At 48.2% G+C, this 18,054-nt stretch overlaps 1 protein-coding gene across 2 annotated transcripts in view; it reads right to left on the reverse strand.

Annotated features, from left to right (window-relative positions):
- Positions 1 to 105: 105 nt before the first annotated feature.
- The window catches only part of LOC112076132 (nucleolar protein dao-5), a 20,915-nt gene continuing 2,966 nt past the window's right edge, over positions 106 to 18,054 (reverse strand). Inside the window, exons 2-7 of one of the 2 annotated variants that reach the window (XM_070441204.1) lie at positions 8,903 to 10,052; positions 8,459 to 8,527; positions 7,849 to 8,246; positions 6,483 to 7,776; positions 2,800 to 2,902; positions 106 to 254 (exon numbers count right to left, since the gene is read on the reverse strand). In XM_070441204.1, the coding sequence (XP_070297305.1) occupies positions 127 to 254; positions 2,800 to 2,902; positions 6,483 to 7,776; positions 7,849 to 8,246; positions 8,459 to 8,527; positions 8,903 to 10,052 (3,142 nt within the window). In that variant the 3' untranslated portion in view covers positions 106 to 126. Of the gene's footprint in view, positions 255 to 2,799; positions 2,903 to 6,482; positions 8,247 to 8,458; positions 8,528 to 8,902; positions 10,053 to 18,054 lie in introns of both variants that reach the window. The other variant, XM_024143014.2, reaches the window with a different exon arrangement.

The following is an 18,054-nucleotide window of genomic DNA, read 5'->3' on the forward strand; positions in this document are numbered from 1 at the left end:
TATCCTGCAGTACCTCCACAGACCCCTAGTTGAATAACCCTATCTAACTAGCAAGCTAACTCGCTAACTAAACTAGCTAACTACAGCCCTAACTCACTAACTAACTGATTGACTAGTATAATGTGTTTATACCTGCGTGTTCTGATAGTGTTGTAGACTGCTGCAGTGGGTCTCTTGGTTGTTCTTCACTCCTGTAGAACAGAGAACACAGCTTACAGAAGAGAACCCTGCCTTAGAAACCACAAAGTCCTGGCCTGGAGAGAGAGAGGAGAGAGCGAGAGAAGAGGAGAGAGAGAGAGGAGGAGAGAGCGAGGAGGAGAGGAGAGAGAGAGGAGAGAGAGAGGAGGAGAGAGCGAGGAGGAGAGGAGAGAGGAGAGAGGAGAGAGCGAGGAGGAGAGGAGAGAGAGAGAGAGAGGAGATAGCGAGAGGTTTGGAGAGAAATGGTTTAACTTAGAATCATAAGTTAATTATAATAAACTTAAATAACAGTGTCAGACCCCTCAACTTTATTCACATTTTGTAACTTTAGGGCCTTATTCTAAAATGTATTAAATTGTGTTTTCCTTCATCCATCTACACAACAATACCATAATGACATCACATACCCCATAATGACATCACAATACCCCCATAATGACATCACAATACCCATAATGACATCACAATACCCCATAATGACATCACAATACCCATAATGACAAAGCAAAAACATTTTCCTAGAAATTTTGCAAATGTATTAAATATATTAAATATAAAGCAATGAATAAATTTAATATAACATTTACATAAGTATTCAGACCCATTACTCCAGTACTTTGTTGAAGCACCTTTGGCAAGTGATTACAGCTTCGAGTCTTCTTGGGTTTGACGCTACAAGCTTGGCACACCTGTATTTGGGAGTTTCTCCATTCTCTCTGCAGATCCTCTCAAGCTCTGCCAGGTTGGATGGGCGAGTGTCGCCTGCACAGCTATTTTCAGGTCTCTAGAGATGTTTCTTTAGGGTTCAAGTCCGGGCTCTGCTGCGGGCCAATCAAGGACATTCAGAGACTGTCCCGAAGCCACTCCTGCGTTGTCTTGGCTGTGTGCTTAGGGTCGTTGTCCTGTTGGAAGTGAACCTTCACCCCAGTCTGAGGTCCTGAGCGCTCTGAAGCCAGGTTTTCATCAAGGATCTTCTGTTACTTTTCTCCGTTCATCTTTCCCTCGATCCTGACTAGTCTCCCAGTCCCTGCCGCTGAAAAACATCCCCACAGCATGATGCTGCCACCACCATGCTTCACCGTAGGATGGGCCAGGGTTTCCTCCAGATGTGATGCCTGGCTTTCAGGCCAAAGAGTTTAATCTTGGTTTCATCAGACCAGAGAAATCTTTGTTTCCATGGTCTGAGAGTCTTTTGGTGCCTTTTGGCAAACTTCAAGCGGGCTGTCATGTGCCTTTTACTGAGGAGTGGCTTCCATCTGGCCACTCTACCATAAAGGCCTGATTGGTGGAGTGCTGCAGAGATGGTTGTCCTTCTGGAAGGTTCTCCCATCTCCACAGAGGAAGTCTAGAGCTCTGTCAGAGTGACCCTGTGGTGTTTGGTCACCTAACTGACCAAGGCCCTTCTCCCTGATTGCTCAGTTTGGCCGGGCGGCCAGTTCTAGGAAGAGTCTTGGTGATTCCCAAACTTCTTCCATTTAAGAATGATGGAGGCCACTGTGTTCTTGGGGCCTTCAATGCTGCAGACATTTTTGGTATCTTCCCCAGATCTCTGCCTCGACACAAATCCTGTCTCGGAGCTCTGCGGACAATTCCTTCGACCTCATGGCTTGGTTCTTGCTCTGACAACTGTGGGACCTTATATAGACAGGTGTGTGCCTTTCCAAATTATGTCCAATCAATTGAATTTACCACAGGTGGAGTCCAATCAAGTTGTAGAAACATCTCAAGGATGATCCTAAACTCATTTAGATTATCATAGCAAAGGTCTGAATACTAACCCACACACTATTTAATGTCCCTAACCCCACCCACTATTTAATGACCCTAACCCCATCCGCACCACAGATATAACCACAGGGACTGCGGGTAATGAGTCAACCAGCGCATCACAGACACACACAGTCCCTCTGATCTGACACACAGTCCCTCTGCATCTGACACACAGTCCCTCTGATCTGACACCACAGTCCTCTGATCTGACACACAGTCCCTCTGATCTGACACACAGTCCCTCTGATCTGAACACACCAGTCCCTCTGATCTGACACACAGTCCCTCTGATCTGACACACAGTCCCTCTGATCTGACACACAGTCCCTCTGATCTGACACACAGTCCCTTGATCTGACACACAGTCCCTCTGATCTGACACACAGTCCCTCTGATCTGACACACAGTCCCTCTGATCTGACACACAGTCCTCTGTTGTAACAGACACCTGTACCTGTATGTCAGTGTCCGGGTCTGGTCTGGTTCTGATCTAACAGACACCTGTACCTGTATCGTCAGTGTCCCGGGTCTGGGCTGGTTCTGTTGTAACAGACACCTGTACACTGTATCGTCAGTGTTCCCGGGTCTGGGCTGGTTCTGTTGTAACAGACACCTGTATCGTCAGTGTCCCGGTCTGGCTGGTTCTGTTTTAACAGACACCTGTACCTGTATCGTCAGTGTCCCGGGTCTGTCTGGTTCGTGTATGTAACAGACACCTGTACCTGTATCGTCAGTGTCCCGGGTCTGGCTGGTTCTATTGTTAACAGACACCTGTACCTGTATCGTCAGTGTCCCGGGTCTGGTCTGGTCTGTTTTAACAGACACCTGTACCTGTATCGTCAGTGTCCCGGGTCTGGGCTGGTTCTGGAAACTTCCTGGGCTGCTCCTCCTCCATCTCATGATCATCTCCAGCCTCATCCAGGGTCACCATCGTCTGATAGGAGAGAGATTAAAATATGTAGTTGACCGGTCTAATAAAACGTAGAAGAGGTCATACATCTTGTAGTGATTCCTATGTTGATGATGTAAATAATATTTGTTGGTCTGTGGTGTGTAATGAGGAGCAACCAGACGCTGCACTTGACACATTTATGAACTTGCTCATCCCAGTTAATGATAAACATGCACCTATTAAGAAAATGACTGTAAAAACTGTTAAACCCCCTGTGGATTGATGAGGAATTGAAAAATGGGTTGGTTGAGAGGTATGAGGTAAAAGGAATGGCAAATAAGTCTGTTTGCACAACCGATTGGCAAAACGTACTGCAAGTTGAGAAATCATGTGACTAAACTGAATAAAAAGAAGAAACTACACTATGAAACAAAGATAAATGAGATAAAGAACGACAGTAAACAAACTTTGGGAAAATAAGCAAACTCCTTCATTCATTGAATCAGATGGCTCATTCATTTCAGAACTGATATTGCCAACTACTTTAATGATTTTTAAGATTAGCAGACTTAGGCATGACATGCCAGCAACAAACGCTGACACTACACATTCAAGTATATCTGACCAAATTATGAAAGACAAGAATTGTAATTTTTGAATTCCGTAAAGTGAGTGTGGAAGAGGTGATAAAATTATTTTTGTCTACAACTACTGTGATTATTATTATTTGACCATGCTGGTCATCTATGAACATTTGAATATCTTGGCCACGTTCTGTTATAATCTCCACCCYGCACAGCCAGAAGAGGACTGGCCACCCCTCATAGCCTGGTTCCTCACTAGGTTTCTTCCTAGGTTRTGGCCTTTCTAGGGAGTTTTTCCTAGCCACCGTGCTTCTACACCTGCATTGCTTGCTGTTTGGGGTTTTAGGCTGGGTTTCTGTACAGCACTTTGAGATATCAGCTGATGTAAAACGGGCTTTATAAATACATATGATTGATTGATATCAACAATGACAAGCCACCAGGGTCCGACGATCTGGATGAAAAATTACTGAGGATAATAGCGGACGATATTGCCACTCCTATTTGCCACATCTTCAATTTAAGCCGACTAGAGAGCGTGTGCCCTCAGGCCTGGAGGGAAGCTAAAGTCATTCTGCTACCCAAGAATAGTAAAGCCCCCTTTACTGGCTCAAATAGCCCACCAATCAGCCTGTTACCAACCCTTAGTAAACTTCTGGCAATAATTGTGTTTGACCAGATACAATGCTATTTCACAGTAAACAATTGACAACAGACTTTCAGCACGCTTATAGGGAAGGACATTCAACAAGCACAGCACTTACACAAATGACTGANGCTTATAGGGAAGGACATTCAACAAGCACAGCACTTACACAAATGACTGATTGACAGAGAAATTGATAATAAAAAATATTTTAGGGGCTGTTTTGCTGGACTTCAGTGCGGCTTCTGATAATCAGTCTGCTGCAGGAAAAACCTACGTGTTATGGCTTTACACCCCCTGCTATAATGTGGATAGAGAGTTACCTGTCTAACAGAASACAGAGGGTGTTCTTTAATGGAAGCRTCTCCAACATAATCCAGGTAGAATCAGGAATTATTTTAAAAAATTAGCCGCACACTCTAGGAGCTCAGATGCAAAAATATTTATGTCCAACGTTTCGACAGACAAGCTGTCTTCATCAGGAGTTCCCCAGGGCAGCTGTCTAGCCCCCATACATTTTTCAATCTTTACTAATGACAATGCCACTGGCTTTGAGTAAAGCCAGTGTGTCTATGTATACGGATGACTCAACACTATACACGTCAGCTACTACAGCGAATTAAATGACTGCATCACTCAACAAAGAGTTGCACTTAGTTTCAGAATGGGTGGCAAGGAATAAGTTAGTTCCAAATATTTCAAAAACTAAAAGCATTGTATTTGGGACAAATCATTCACTAAACCCTAAACCTCAACTACATCTTGTAATGAGTCATGTGGAAATTGAGCAAGTTGAGGTGACTAAACTGCTTGGAGTAACCCTGGATTATAAACTGTCATGGTCAAAACATGTTGATACAACAGTAGCTAAGATGGGGAGAAGTCTGTCCATAATAAAGCAATGCTCTACCTTCTTAACAACACTGTCAACAAGGCAGGTCCTACAGGCCCTAGTTTCTACCTTCTTAACAGCACTATCAACAAGGCAGGTCCTACAGGCCCTAGTTTTGTCACACCTGGACTACTGTTCAGTCATGTGGTCAGGTGCCACAAAGAGGGACTTAGAAAAAGTGCAATTGGCTCAGAACAGAGTAGCACGGCTGGGCCTTGGATGTACACAGAGAGCTAATATTAATAATATGCATGTCCATCTCTCCTGGCTCAAAGTGGAGGAGAGATAGATTTGATCACTACTTGTATTTATGAGAGGTATTGACATGTTGAAAGCACTGAGCTATCTGTCTAAACGACTAGCACCCAGACACCCATGCATACCCCACAAGACATGCCACCAGAGGTCTCTTCACAGCCCAGAACAGACTATGATAGGTGCACAGTACTACATAGAGCCATGACTACTATTCTACCTCAAGTAACTGACGAAAAGCAGTAGAATCAGATTTAAACAAATAATATACCTTATGGAACAGCGGGGACTGTGAAGCAACACAGACATGTTATAATATACACACTATACACACACACACTTGGATTTAGTACTGTAGATATGTGGTAGTGGAGTACGGGCCTGAGGGCACACACTGTGTTGTGAATTCTGTAATGTTTTTAAAATTGTACAACTGCCTTCATTTTGCTGGACCGCAGGAAAGCAGCAGCTAATGGGGATCCATTATAATTACAAATAGACGTGTGTGTGTGTGTGTGTGAGAGAGAGCGAGAGAGTGAGTGAGTGAGTGAGTGAGTGAGTGAGTGAGTGAGTGAGTGAGAGGTGAGTGAGTGAGTGTGAGAGAGAGAGAGAGAGAGCGCGAGAGAGAGCGAGAGAGAGCGAGCGAGAGAGCGCGAGAGAGAGCGCGAAGAGAGCGGAGAGAGAGCGCGAGAAGAGAGCGCGAGAGAGAGCGCGAGAGAGAGCGCGAGAGAGAGCGCGAAGAGAGAGCGCGAGAGAGAGCGCGAGAGAGAGCGCGAGAGAGAGCGCGAGAGAGAGCGCGAGAGAGCACGCGAGAGAGCGCGAGATGAGGCGCGAGAGAGAGCGCGAGAGAGAGCGGCGAGAGAGAGCGCGAGCGAGAGAGAGCGAGAGGAGAGCGAGAGAGAGCCGAGAGAGCGCGAGAGAGCGCGAGAGAGAGCGCGAGAGAGAGCGCGAGAGAGAGCGCGAGAGAGAGCGCGAGAGAGAGCCGCGAGAGAGAGCGCGAGCGAGAGAGAGCGAGAGAGAGCGAGAGAGAGCGAGAGAGCAGCGAGAGAGAGCGCGAGAGAGAGCGAGAGAGAGCGCGAGAGAGAGCGCGAGAGAGAGCGGAGAGAGAGCGCGAGAGAGAGCGCGAGAGAGAGAGCGAGAGAGAGCGAGAGAGAGCGAGAGAGATAGTGATAGTGAGAGAGAGTTAGTTAGTGAGAGAAATCAAGATACAAGCAGACAAAAAGAAAGCACTAGATGTTTACTGACCTCTGTGTTGAAGGAGTCTCCTGATTCGTCCTCCTGGCTAAATGGGTGTGGCTCCGGGCTAGGACCCTCCCCTCCTTCCTCGCCAACGAACTCATCCAGAGTGACCAATTCTTGAAGGTCTGCCTCATTTATTCCGCACTCCTGATCCCTCTCACCCTCCTCTCCTCTCTCATCCCCATCACCTCCAATCTCATCCAGAGTCACCAACCATTCCATATCCGCACCGAACCTCTCCTTCTCTTTGCTCCTCTCCCGCTCTGTACTCCTCCTCTCCTTCCCTCTCGCCTTCTCCCATTCCCTCACTCGCTGTTTCTCCTTCGCCAGTTCCTGTTTCTTCATCAGCTCTTCCTCTTCGGCAGCGTCGTCAGGGTAACTCTCTTCTTCCTCACTCACCTCATCCAAAGAGACAAGGTTAGTCTTTTTGTGGGTACCTCCCTCAACTCTCTCTGACTCCACTGTAGGGGTCTGTACCTTCTCAAGGGTTTGGGGTATCTTCTTACCATCCTCCTTCTTTTGAAGTGTCATATTACCCTTACCCTTTTTGTAACCCTCTTTTTGTGGTTTTGAGGTACCCTTAGATTCAGTAGTATGGTTGTCCAGAGCTTCTGTCATATCCACCTGATCATCGACAGAGTCCAGGATATGGAACCCTTCCAACTCTCTGGGTAGAGAATCTCTTCGGTCTTCGACAGAGTCCAGGATGTGGAAAGCAGATTCTTCTTCGTCTTGGCGTTCCTCTAGAGTAGTTTGGCGCTCCTGGGATCCCGTAGATTCAGAGGCTGTGTCATCCACAGTTTCGTTGAGTATCTGTAAACCTCCATCTTCTTCGGGTACTTTGTCAACAAGTGATTGGGGCACTTGGTGACCCGACACCGTCTCAAACTCTCGTAGTTCTAGGGTTGTATGAAGGTCTTGCTCCTTGGCTGCGGAAGACGGATCAGGCAAACCAGGCTCCAGTGGACAGCCTTCATTCTGAGCCTTGCTACCCAGAATCGAGTCCCTTTTTTTAGCCTGGGCCTTCTCCTCGTTCCCGCCTACCTCTGGAGGTTTTTCAGCTGTAGTCTCCATATCAATCTCTGACCCAGCACTTTCTACTTCCTTGTTCGCCGGCAATGCAGTGTCCAACACTGACACCTTGTGGTCGGATGACGGTAACATACCCTCAGCCATTGGCTGAGACAGAAGCTCCACGGGAAGAGGCTCCGCCTCCATCCCGACTGTGGGGTCATCGTCAGTGACAGTTTCTCGGGTTTCTGCGGCTTCCTTTGCTACAACAGCAGCTGCAGCTGATGACCTGGTCTTGCGTCCAGAGGTGACAATTTCTCGGGTTTCTGCGGCTTCCGTTGATACAACAGCAGCTGATGACCTGGTCTTGCGTCCAGAGGTGACAGGTGGTTGAGGTTTTGCCGGCTGCGTTTTTTTGGCTGTTGCGGCTTGTCGTGGAGTCTTCTGTCCAGGGGTGGTAGAGGTAGATGAGGATGGGGTGGGAGTGCTTTTGGACGGGGGTGTCTCTTTCTCCTGGCTAGACTTCATAGTAGAAATTGGGGTATCAGGGGTACCCCTCTTGCGTTTGGATGATCGTTCCGACCTTTCATAGGCGCCATCTTGGGTATTGGGTGATGAAGATGATGACTCTGGTGGGTTGGTGTTGTCCGCCTCATCCCCTTCCACCTCGTCCACGGTGACGAACTCATCCATYTTGAACTGGTCCAGGTCGAATGGGTTGGCGTCGGACGTGAACTCATCCGCCACGTAGCCAACACCCTGTGGTACGAGAGGAGGATGYATCCACGGAATTAATCAATCGATCGATTTTCCAGAAGTTCAACACAACTGCTGTACTTTGAATCAGATGTATGTAAGAGAGCAATGTCTAAATGAGAACCAAACACAACATCTTGCTACAACAGATTGTAATGGTTTGGATTCTGTACATTACTATTTGAATGGTGTGTTTTTATAAATCTGACGCTCACCTTTCTCTCTGCTGCCTCCGTATCTCTAGACTCACTGCTAGAGGACTGGCTGGTTCTACTACGGTGGCTCTGTGGGACAAACAGAAACATTAAATCACTGCTAGAGGACTGGCTGGTTGCTACCTACGGGTGGCTCTGTGGGACAAACAGAAACATTAAATCACTGCTAGAGGACTGGCTGATTCTACTACGGTGGCTCTGTGGGACAAACAGAAACATTAAATCACTGCTAGAAGACTGGCTAAATCTACTACGGTAAATCTCAGAAACAGAAAGAAATCATGTTAACATCTCATTTAGGCTTTTAACAACAGCTGAACTTAAGGATATAACCTGAATATGAAAAAATACATCCACCATCACTCCTGCTGTCTCCTTCTCTTACTTCGTCTCTCTCCCTGGCTCCCGTACCGTCTGCTCCTCCTCCCCTACCTCCTTTCTTACCTTGCTCCTCTCRTCCTCCTCTTTCCTCCCCTTCTTCTTGGCGGGACTGCCGTCCTGTCTGTTGCTTCTGCAGGAGCCAGAAGAAGAGCTAGAGGAGTCYCCGTGTCTCGACGTCGGAGGACCCTGCTCCTCCTCGCTTCTATGCCTGGAAGAGTCTATCTTTTCTGGGGAAGAATGGTGCCTGCGCCGGCCTCTTSCTCCAAAGCCTTGGGTCTTCCCCTGGTTCTTCTCTGGTTGTCCAGAGCCTGAAGGTGGTTTCTTTGCTCCTTCTGTCTGCGTTGTGGTCTTCTTCGCTGGTGTGGTTGGAGGCTTTTTATCGGTCTGTGACTTCGCAGGTTGTAGCTTTTTCTTCTTGTCGGAAACAGCAGGTCTATTTCTCTCCTCGTTTTGAGTCTGTGTCGGTGTCRCCGTCTTCTCTCCWGTCTTCTTCTCTGGTTGAGCTGGGGCCTGGTTCAGTTCTCCAGCCGGGGTCTTGGTCTCCCTCTTCTCCCCGGCTACAGAGCTCTTCTTGTCGGATAGAGGCTTGCCCTGGCTCTTCTCTCCCTGGTCCCGTCTTCGTTCCTCAGCTAGTTTCTCCATGCGGTGTTGGTGCACTGCTGCCTCCAGGGCCTTCAGGATGTCCTGAGTCACCGGAGTGAAGTCTAACCGTTTGTCTTTAACTTTAACAGACACTGGGAGAGCTACGGGGACAGAGGCTGATGTTACCGGTGTTCGCGCCGGTACAGAACCAGCAACGGCGTCAGAGTCGACGGGATTGATGACATCGTTTGCGTCAACGTCGTCGGTAGCAGCGRGAACGGTAGCGGTTGCTACGGTTTCTCCATTCTCGCCATCCGGTTTTGCAGCCACGACAGCAACGGTTCGGCTTTGGTCGTTGTTYGTCGTCATCGGGTCATCGGGCTCCGTGACGACCGGACCGGGTTCCGTTGCGGTCGCGTCGGAGTCTATCGCTATGGCGTCACGGGACTGGATGGCGCTTACGTCATGTCCCGGTTGTTCGGTAACCACAGGCTGAGTGGCAGAGATGGCCGTAGCACTGGTGGCGGTAGTAGTAGTGTCATCGGTAGTGATTGCGGCAGGAACAGGTTTAACAGGTGTTGCTGCACCTTTAGGTTTGTTGCCTTGGACCGCCTTTTTCTTGGCTTTGGTGCTGAAATGACAAACATTAAGACGTAAATCACAGTAAGTGATGTTGACACGCAAATCCAAGTCTAAATGTAGGAGTAACAACATAAATGGCCGAGAGTTGTTCCCTGAACAGGAAAAACTCTGAGCCCTAGTTGTATCCAACAGGGAAAAATGGACAGTGCTTAGTAGAGGACTTCACGGGTCCAAAAAGGACAGGCATCATTTATTCTATTTCATATTAAAAAGGCCCGTTTTCGAACAGACCCGAGGACAACTAGACACCCTCCATATAGATCTGATCCAGACCCAGTCTGATCCAATACCAGCGAAGGAAACACCAGAACAGTCCTTTTTAAGCTACTTTATGAACTGGAGTTGATAAAGCACGAGGGAGGGGTAGAGGGACGAGACCCTCTAGCAGGGGGCCGTGCTGTGTGAGAGAGGAGGTAGAGAGAGGAGACCCTCTAGCAGGGGGCCGTGCTGTGTGAGAGAGGAGTAGAGAGAGAGACCCTCTAGCAGGGGGGCCGTGCTGTGTGAGAGAGGAGGTAGAGAGAGGAGACCCTCTAGCAGGGGCCGTGCTGTGTGAGAGAGGAGGTAGAGAGAGGAGACCCTCTAGCAGGGGCCGTGCTGTGTGAGAGAGGAGGTAGAGAGAGGAGACCCTCTAGCAGGGGGCCGTGCTGTGTGAGAGAGGAGGTAGAGAGGAGACCCTCTAGCAGGGGCCGTGCTGTGTGAGAGAGGAGGTAGAGAGGAGACCCTCTAGCAGGGGGCCGTGCTGTGTGAGAGGAGAGGTAGGAGGAGAGGAGACCTCTAGCAGGGGGCCGTGCTGTGTGAGAGAGGAGGTAGAGAGAGGAGACCCTCTAGCAGGGGGCCGTGCTGTGTGAGAGAGGAGGTAGAGAGAGGAGACCCTCTAGCAGGGGGCCGTGCTGTGTGAGAGGAGGTAGAGAGAGGAGCCTCTAGCAGGGGGCCGTGCTGTGTGAGAGAGGAGGTAGAGAGAGGAGCCTCTAGCAGGGGCCGTGCTGTGTGAGAGAGGAGGTAGAGAGAGGAGACCCTCTAGCAGGGGGCCGTGCTGTGTGAGAGAGGAGGTAGAGAGAGGAGACCCTCTAGCAGGGGGCCGTGCTGTGTGAGAGAGGAGGTAGAGAGAGGAGACCCTCTAGCAGGGGGCCGTGCTGTGTGAGAGAGGAGGTAGAGAGAGGAGACCTCTAGCAGGGGGCCGTGCTGTGTGAGAGAGGAGGTAGAGAGAGGAGACCTCTAGCAGGGGGCCGTGCTGTGTGAGAGAGGAGGTAGAGAGAGGAGACCCTCTAGGCAGGGGGCCGTGCTGTGTGTGAGAGGGAGGTAGAGAGAGGAGACCCTCTAGCAGGGGGCCGTGCTGTGTGAGAGAGGAGGTAGAGAGAGAGACCTCTAGCAGGGGGCCGTGCTGTGTGAGAGGAGGTAGAGAGAGGAGACCCTCTAGCAGGGGGCCGTGCTGTGTGTGAGAGGAGGTAGAGAGAGGAGACCTCTAGCAGGGGGCCGTGCTGTGTGAGAGAGGAGGTAGAGAGAGGAGACCCTCTAGCAGGGGGCCGTGCTGTGTGAGAGAGGTAGAGAGAAGGAGACCCTCTAGCAGGGGCCCGTGCTGTGTGAGAGAGGAGGTAGAGAGAGGAGACCCTCTAGCAGGGGGCCGTGCTGTGGTGAGAGAGGAGGTAGAGAGAGGAGACCCTCTAGGCAGGGGGCCGTGCTGTGTGAGAGAGGAGGTGAGAGAGAGAGACCCTCTAGCAGGGGGCCGTGCTGTGTGAAGAGAGGAGGTAGAGAGAGGAGACCCTCTAGCAGGGGGCGTGCTGTGTGAAGAGGAGGTAGAGAGAGGAGACCCTCTAGCAGGGGGCCGTGCTGTGTGTGAGAGGAGGTAGAGAGAGGAGACCCTCTAGCAGGGGGCCGTGCTGTGTGTGAGAGGAGGTAGAGAGAGGAGACCTCTAGCAGGGGGCCGTGCTGTGTGTGAGAGAGGTAGGAGAGAGTAGAGAGGAGACCCTCTAGCAGGGGGCCGTGCTGTGTGAGAGAGGAGGTAGAAGAGAGAGACCCTCTAGCAGGGGGCCGTGCTGTGTGGAGAGAGGAGAGTAGAGAGAGGAAGGGTAGAGGGGAGACCCTCTAGCAGGGGCCGTGCTGTGTGAGAAGAGGTAGAGAGGGAGACCCTCTAGCAGGGGGCCGTGCTGTGTGAGAGAGGAGGTAGAGAGAGGAGACCCTCTAGCAGGGGGCCGTGCTGTGTTAGAGGGAGGTAGAGAGAGAGGTAGAGAGAGGAGACCTCTAGCAGGGGCCGTGCTGTGTGAGAGAGGAGGTAGAGAGAGGAGGTAAGAGAGAGGGACCCTCTAGCAGGGGGCCGTGCTGTGTGTGAGAGGAAGGTAGAGAGAGGAGACCTCTCTAGCAGGGGGCCGTGCTGTGTGAGAGAGGAGGTAGAGAGAGGAGACCCTCTAGCAGGGGCCGTGCTGTGTTGAGAGGAGGTAGAGAGAGGAGACCCTCTAGCAGGGGGCCGTGCGTGTGTGAGAGAGGAGGTAGAGAGAGGAGACCCTCTAGCAGGGGGCCGTGCTGTGTGAGAGAGGAGGTAGAGAGAGAGACCCTCTAGCAGGGGCCGTGCTGTGTGAGAGAGGAGGTAGAGAGAGGAGACCCTCTAGCAGGGGGCCGTGCTGTGTGAGAGAGGAGGTAGAGAGAGGAGACCCTCTAGCAGGGGCCGTGCTGTGTGAGAGGAGGGGTAGAGAGAGGGACCTCTAGCAGGGGGCCGTGCTGTGTGTGAGAGGAGGTAGAGAGAGGAGACCCTCTAGCAGGGGGCCGTGCTGTGGTGTGAGAGAGGAGAGAGGAGGTAGAGAGGAGACCCTCTAGCAGGGGGCCGTGCTGTGTGAGAGAGGAGGTAGAGAGAGGAGACCCTCTAGCAGGGGCCGTGCTGTGTGTGAGAGGAGGTAAGCAGAGAGGAGGTAGAGAGGAGACCCTCTAGGCAGGGGCCGTGCTGTGTGAGAAGAGGGTAGAGAGGAGACCCTCTAGCAGGGGGCCGTGCTGTGTGAGAGAGGGGTAGAGAGAGGGAGACCTCACGGAGAAGGGGCAGTGTGTGTGTGAGAGGAGGTAGAGAGAGGACCTCTATAGCAGGGGGCCGTGCTGTGTGTGAGAGGAGGTAGAGAGAGGAGACCCTCTAGCAGGGGGCCGTGCTGTGTGTGAGAGAGGTTTAGAGAGAGGTAGAGAGAGGAGGAGAGACCCTCTAGCAGGGGGCCCGTGCTGTTGTGGGAGAGAGGTAGAGAGGAGGTAGAGAAGAAGCCCTCTAGCAAGGGGCCGTGCTGTGTGTGTAGGCTACTAAGTGTGAGTGAGCGACAGGGAACAGGGGGGAAGAGATGAGAAACATCAACCATCCAAGCAGGCTCCCGCTATAGTAGACTAACAGCTGCATAGATAGGTTATTGATCATCCAATAATGATTACGCAGAACCTGTCTCGCTGCATCAATCGGGAGACGCTAATTAAGCTCTAGCTAGGCTAATTGAGGCTGCATGTTGTGTTAATAGTTTTTGTCAGTATAGTTAAAGCTAGCTAGCGGCTAATTGAGGTGCATGTTGTGTTTATAGTTTTGTTCGGTATAGTTAAAGCTAGCTAGCTAGGCTAATTGAGGCTGCAATTTGTGTTTATAGTTTTGTTCGTATAGTTAAGCTAGCTAGCTAGGCTAATTGAGGCTGCATGTTGTGTTTATAGTTTTGTTCGGTATAGTTAAAGCTAGTAGCTAGGCTAATTGAGGCTGCATGTTGTGTTTATAGTTTTTTGTTCAGTATAGTTAAAGCTAGCTAGCTAGGCTAATTGAGGCTGCATGTTGTGTTTATAGTTTTGTTCGGTATAGTTAAAGCTAGCTAGCTAGGCTAAATGAGTCTGCTTTCATTTTCTTTCTCGTCCTACACAGTTACAAACAACTCCGTTCAGAATCTACCTGATGGCTCTTGGTCGTTGTAGCCTGCCCTTCTCCTTTAACGTTTAACTGCATCCTACATTGATTAGATATCTCCTAACTTTTGCACCAATCGGAAGCTCTATGACTGTAGCCACAATATTGCTGTATCATTATATAAACTATTAAAAAAACTATTGAAATGCTGTTGATCTTTTCCATTGGCTATAAATGATTGAACTGTTGACTAAAGCACAAACAGACCTGGCTACCTGGCTCCATTTTGAATGACAAGTAAATGTTTTGTTGTTTGTCATTACATTTACATTAAGTCATTTAGCAGACGCTCTTATCCAGAGCGACTTACAAATTGGAAAGTTCATACATATTCATCCTGGTCCCCCGTGGGGAATGAACCCACAACCCTGGCGTTGCAAGCGCCATGCTCTACCAACTGAGCCACACGGGACCACGTGTCCCACACCACCACCGTGTTCCACACGGGACACGGGACCACGTTGTCATGGTCTCATCTAGACTTTTTTACATTGAAGCTGCAAGAAAAATGACATTTAAAAATGTATATGAAACCATTTGGAAAATGTGGATCCTGATGTCACACCTTGGCCCTTTTATTTATAGTAAGACCCAAATGTAAAAATGTACCGTTGCAAAGCATGCTAGGTATTATTCTAATGAGTTCCGTCCTGCAAAAATAAATTTAAGTAATCTGAACTTTTCAGTCAACATTACTGTTATGTCGCTTCAATAGATTTGACTTCTTGGTTTGAGCTTCTATTATAATTTAAAATATGGCCATTTTAAAATGCTGTCACACTATAGAAAGAGCCATATATAAAATAGGTTTATGGCCCACAGTAATGTATAGATATACAGACAGACAAGTAATGAAAGGTTGAGGTAGACATTTACCAGTGACAGGTGTCTTCTTGGCTGGGGGCTGCGGCTGAGGCGGGTGTTTAACCTTGACCAGCATGTTGAACTTCAGAGGCTTGTTCTGAACTACACGGGGAAACTTCTGGAAATGAAGACATACTGCCATCGCTATCGAGGACGACTCCATCTCAAATAAATCTAAGTGAGAGAGAGGACAAGAGGGAGGATAAGGATGAGACTGTACAAGAGGGAGGATAAGGATGAGACTGTTGTTGTACTTGTCCTTCTTTCAAGACCTAAAAACACCTGACTGCTGTACTTGTCCTTGAAGACCTAAAACACCTGACTGCTGTACTTGTCCTTCAAGACCTAAAAACACCTGACTGTTGTACTTGTCCTTCTTCAGACCTAAAACACCTGACTGTTGTACTTGTCCTTCTCAAGACCTAAAAACACCTGACTGCTGTACTTGTCCTTCAAGACCTAAAAACACCTGACTGTTGTACTTGTCCTTCTTCAAGACCTAAAAACACCTGACTGCTGTGTACTTGTCCTTCAAGACCTAAAAACACCTGACTGCTGTACTTGTCCTTCAAGACCTAAAAATACCTGACTGCTGTACTTGTTCCTTCAAGACCAAAAATACCTGACTGTTTGCTTTGTCCTTCAAGACCTAAAAACACCTACTGCTGTACTTGTCCTTTCAAGACCTAAAAATACCTGACTGTGTACTTGTCCTCCTTCAAGACCTAAAAAACACCTGACTTGCTTACTTGTCCTCCTGGCACTAACACGTCTTTTCTTACTGATTTCCCTGATAGCTGCTTTAGTAAGAAGTTTAATAAACTATGGTTGACTTACCAAGCTTAGCTGAATAGACTGACAGTGTTATTTTGGTTGTTCACAGCTGGAATCCTTAAAATTGTGAAACCACCACGTCTAACAGCGATATCACAACAACAAAGATATTACTGCCAATAAACACCGTTTCCGCTCTGACATCATAGCACGCATGACAGAACAGCAGAACGTACTGCAATGCTGAATCAACACTGACAAAGCTCCGCTTCGTCAAAAACAAAATCGAAAAATAAATGAACAGTGGGGCGGACAGTGCCGCTGTTTTCACCGTGTCCCTACTGCGGATTACGACTTTAATATTAGCACTTTTCAATAAACAAGAACCTTTTCAAAACTTGATGTAAATTCATCTTTCTTTAGTTTATTATACTACGATCAACATGTCAGGAAGATTTGTCACTTTCAAAAAAAGGGCCATACATCCATTTCAAAGCTCACTACATTGAATCGTGCATCATTTAAAAGCGTTAGAAACGGGACGATACGTAGTAACTTATTTTAAAAGCTACAACTCAGCGAAATGAAGTTGCCACGAGCAGCACCACAGATAAAGATAATTCGAGATGCAAGACTTTTTGGTCTAACACAGGACCTACGCATGTGAAATGGTTTGATTCACGCTTTTACAACGTGGTAGCAACGGGACCAAAACAAAGGAGAAGTTTAGCATCGCGCATCGACGCTCTTAGTTGCGGAAATTGACAGACTATGCGATTTACTTTCTGCATCATATTGCTGAGTGTATCTTTAAAAGAGATGATGATTAGGTCTAAATAGGCTTTTGGCGATTGGTAGTCTAAATTCAGTGTACTTCCTTTTTAACTGCCATTTCCTGAAAGTCAGACTCTTTCCAAACGCCAAGTCATTTTTCTCAGGTTCAGAAGCAGCTGCATACAACAACCTCTCCGTGATTATCCTTAGACATTTTCTCCAGAAGACTTGTATAGAGCGGAATTAATCTGCCTGTGTACAACGTCTGGTCCAGGAGCGTGTTAATCTGCTCTATACAAATCTGGTCCCGGAGCGCTTCTACACTAAATTAAAAGCAAAATATTTTAGCCTGACTTCTCCAGTGTCTGGAAGAATGATTGAGCAAATGAAAATATGAACATATTTAGGACACGGCCTCATTTGCCTGTTTAATACAATATTTCCCAAAAATTGTTATAAACAAAAAGTGACGTGTGTCTACATTCAAATAGGTAAAAGTGAATTGCGATATGATTAAAGGCAACAAATATAACCCTATTAGATTGTGGTGCCTGGTCTTAACATGTCTGTCTGTGTGTGTGTACCCTGTTGATCAGAGATAGCGAATCGAGGTAGGATCCGAAGCGTTTGACGAGGTCATGAACCTCTCGGGTTGCCGTAGTCCCCGCGGGACGTTACTGACGATCAGAAGGCGTTCCTTCAATGTCGTGTCCTGTTGAGAAGCAGACGCGTTACAAAGGGTTCATTAACAGGTTAAAAGGTTTCATTAAACACGGTTATAAAGGGTTCATTAACAGGTTATAAAGGGTTCATTAACAGGTTATTAAAGGGTTCATTAACAGGTTATAAAGGGTTCACTAACAGGTTTACAAAAGGGTTCACTAACAGGTTACACAAGGGTTCACTAACAGTGTTACAAGGTTCACTAACAGGTTACAAAGGGTTCACTAACAGGTTACAAAGGGTTCACTAACAGGTTACAAAGGGTTCCACTAACAGGTTACAAAGGGTTCACTAAAACAGGTTAACAAAAAGGGTTCACTAAACAGGTTATAAAGGGTTCACTAACAGGGTACAAAGGGTTCATTAATATCTATCAACTCACTATTTCCAGCCCTACTACAGTCACTACTACCTCAACACGAGGCACTAACCTTCTGAAGTGACCTCCCTAGTTAAACGTGTTAACTTACCAAAGTGGTGAGCCCTTCAGCGTTCTGTACACATCCTCCTGCAATAGAAAGAACACCAACGATGACTGGACTGTGTGTGTTGTGTGTGTGTGTGTGTGTGTGTATGTGTGTGTGTGTTGTGTGTGTGTGTGTGTGTGTGTGTGTGTGTTGTGTGTGTGTGTGTGTGTGTGTGTGTGTGTTGTGTGATTACCTGAACGAGGCCTGTATCAGGGCAGATCAGCGTGAAGGAGAGGGGACAGTCTAGTAGTTTAGGAGGAGACTGTGTGTAGTTAGTCACCATAACAAAGCTCTTCTGTCCTCCGTCCATACGGATGATGGCCTGTTGGGAGAAACACACTCGTTACCAAGACAACCACCACCCAATGGTACAGTATGCATCAAACAGAGCCAACGTTAAAGAATCCACAAAGGTTTCAGTGTTTGAGATTGACGTAGTTAAAAGACACTTATTACTGAGAAGGTGAACAGTTAGCATTTTA

Source organism: Salvelinus sp. IW2-2015, unplaced genomic scaffold (genome assembly GCF_002910315.2).
Source record: "Salvelinus sp. IW2-2015 unplaced genomic scaffold, ASM291031v2 Un_scaffold3590, whole genome shotgun sequence".
NCBI lineage: Eukaryota > Metazoa > Chordata > Actinopteri > Salmoniformes > Salmonidae > Salvelinus > Salvelinus sp. IW2-2015.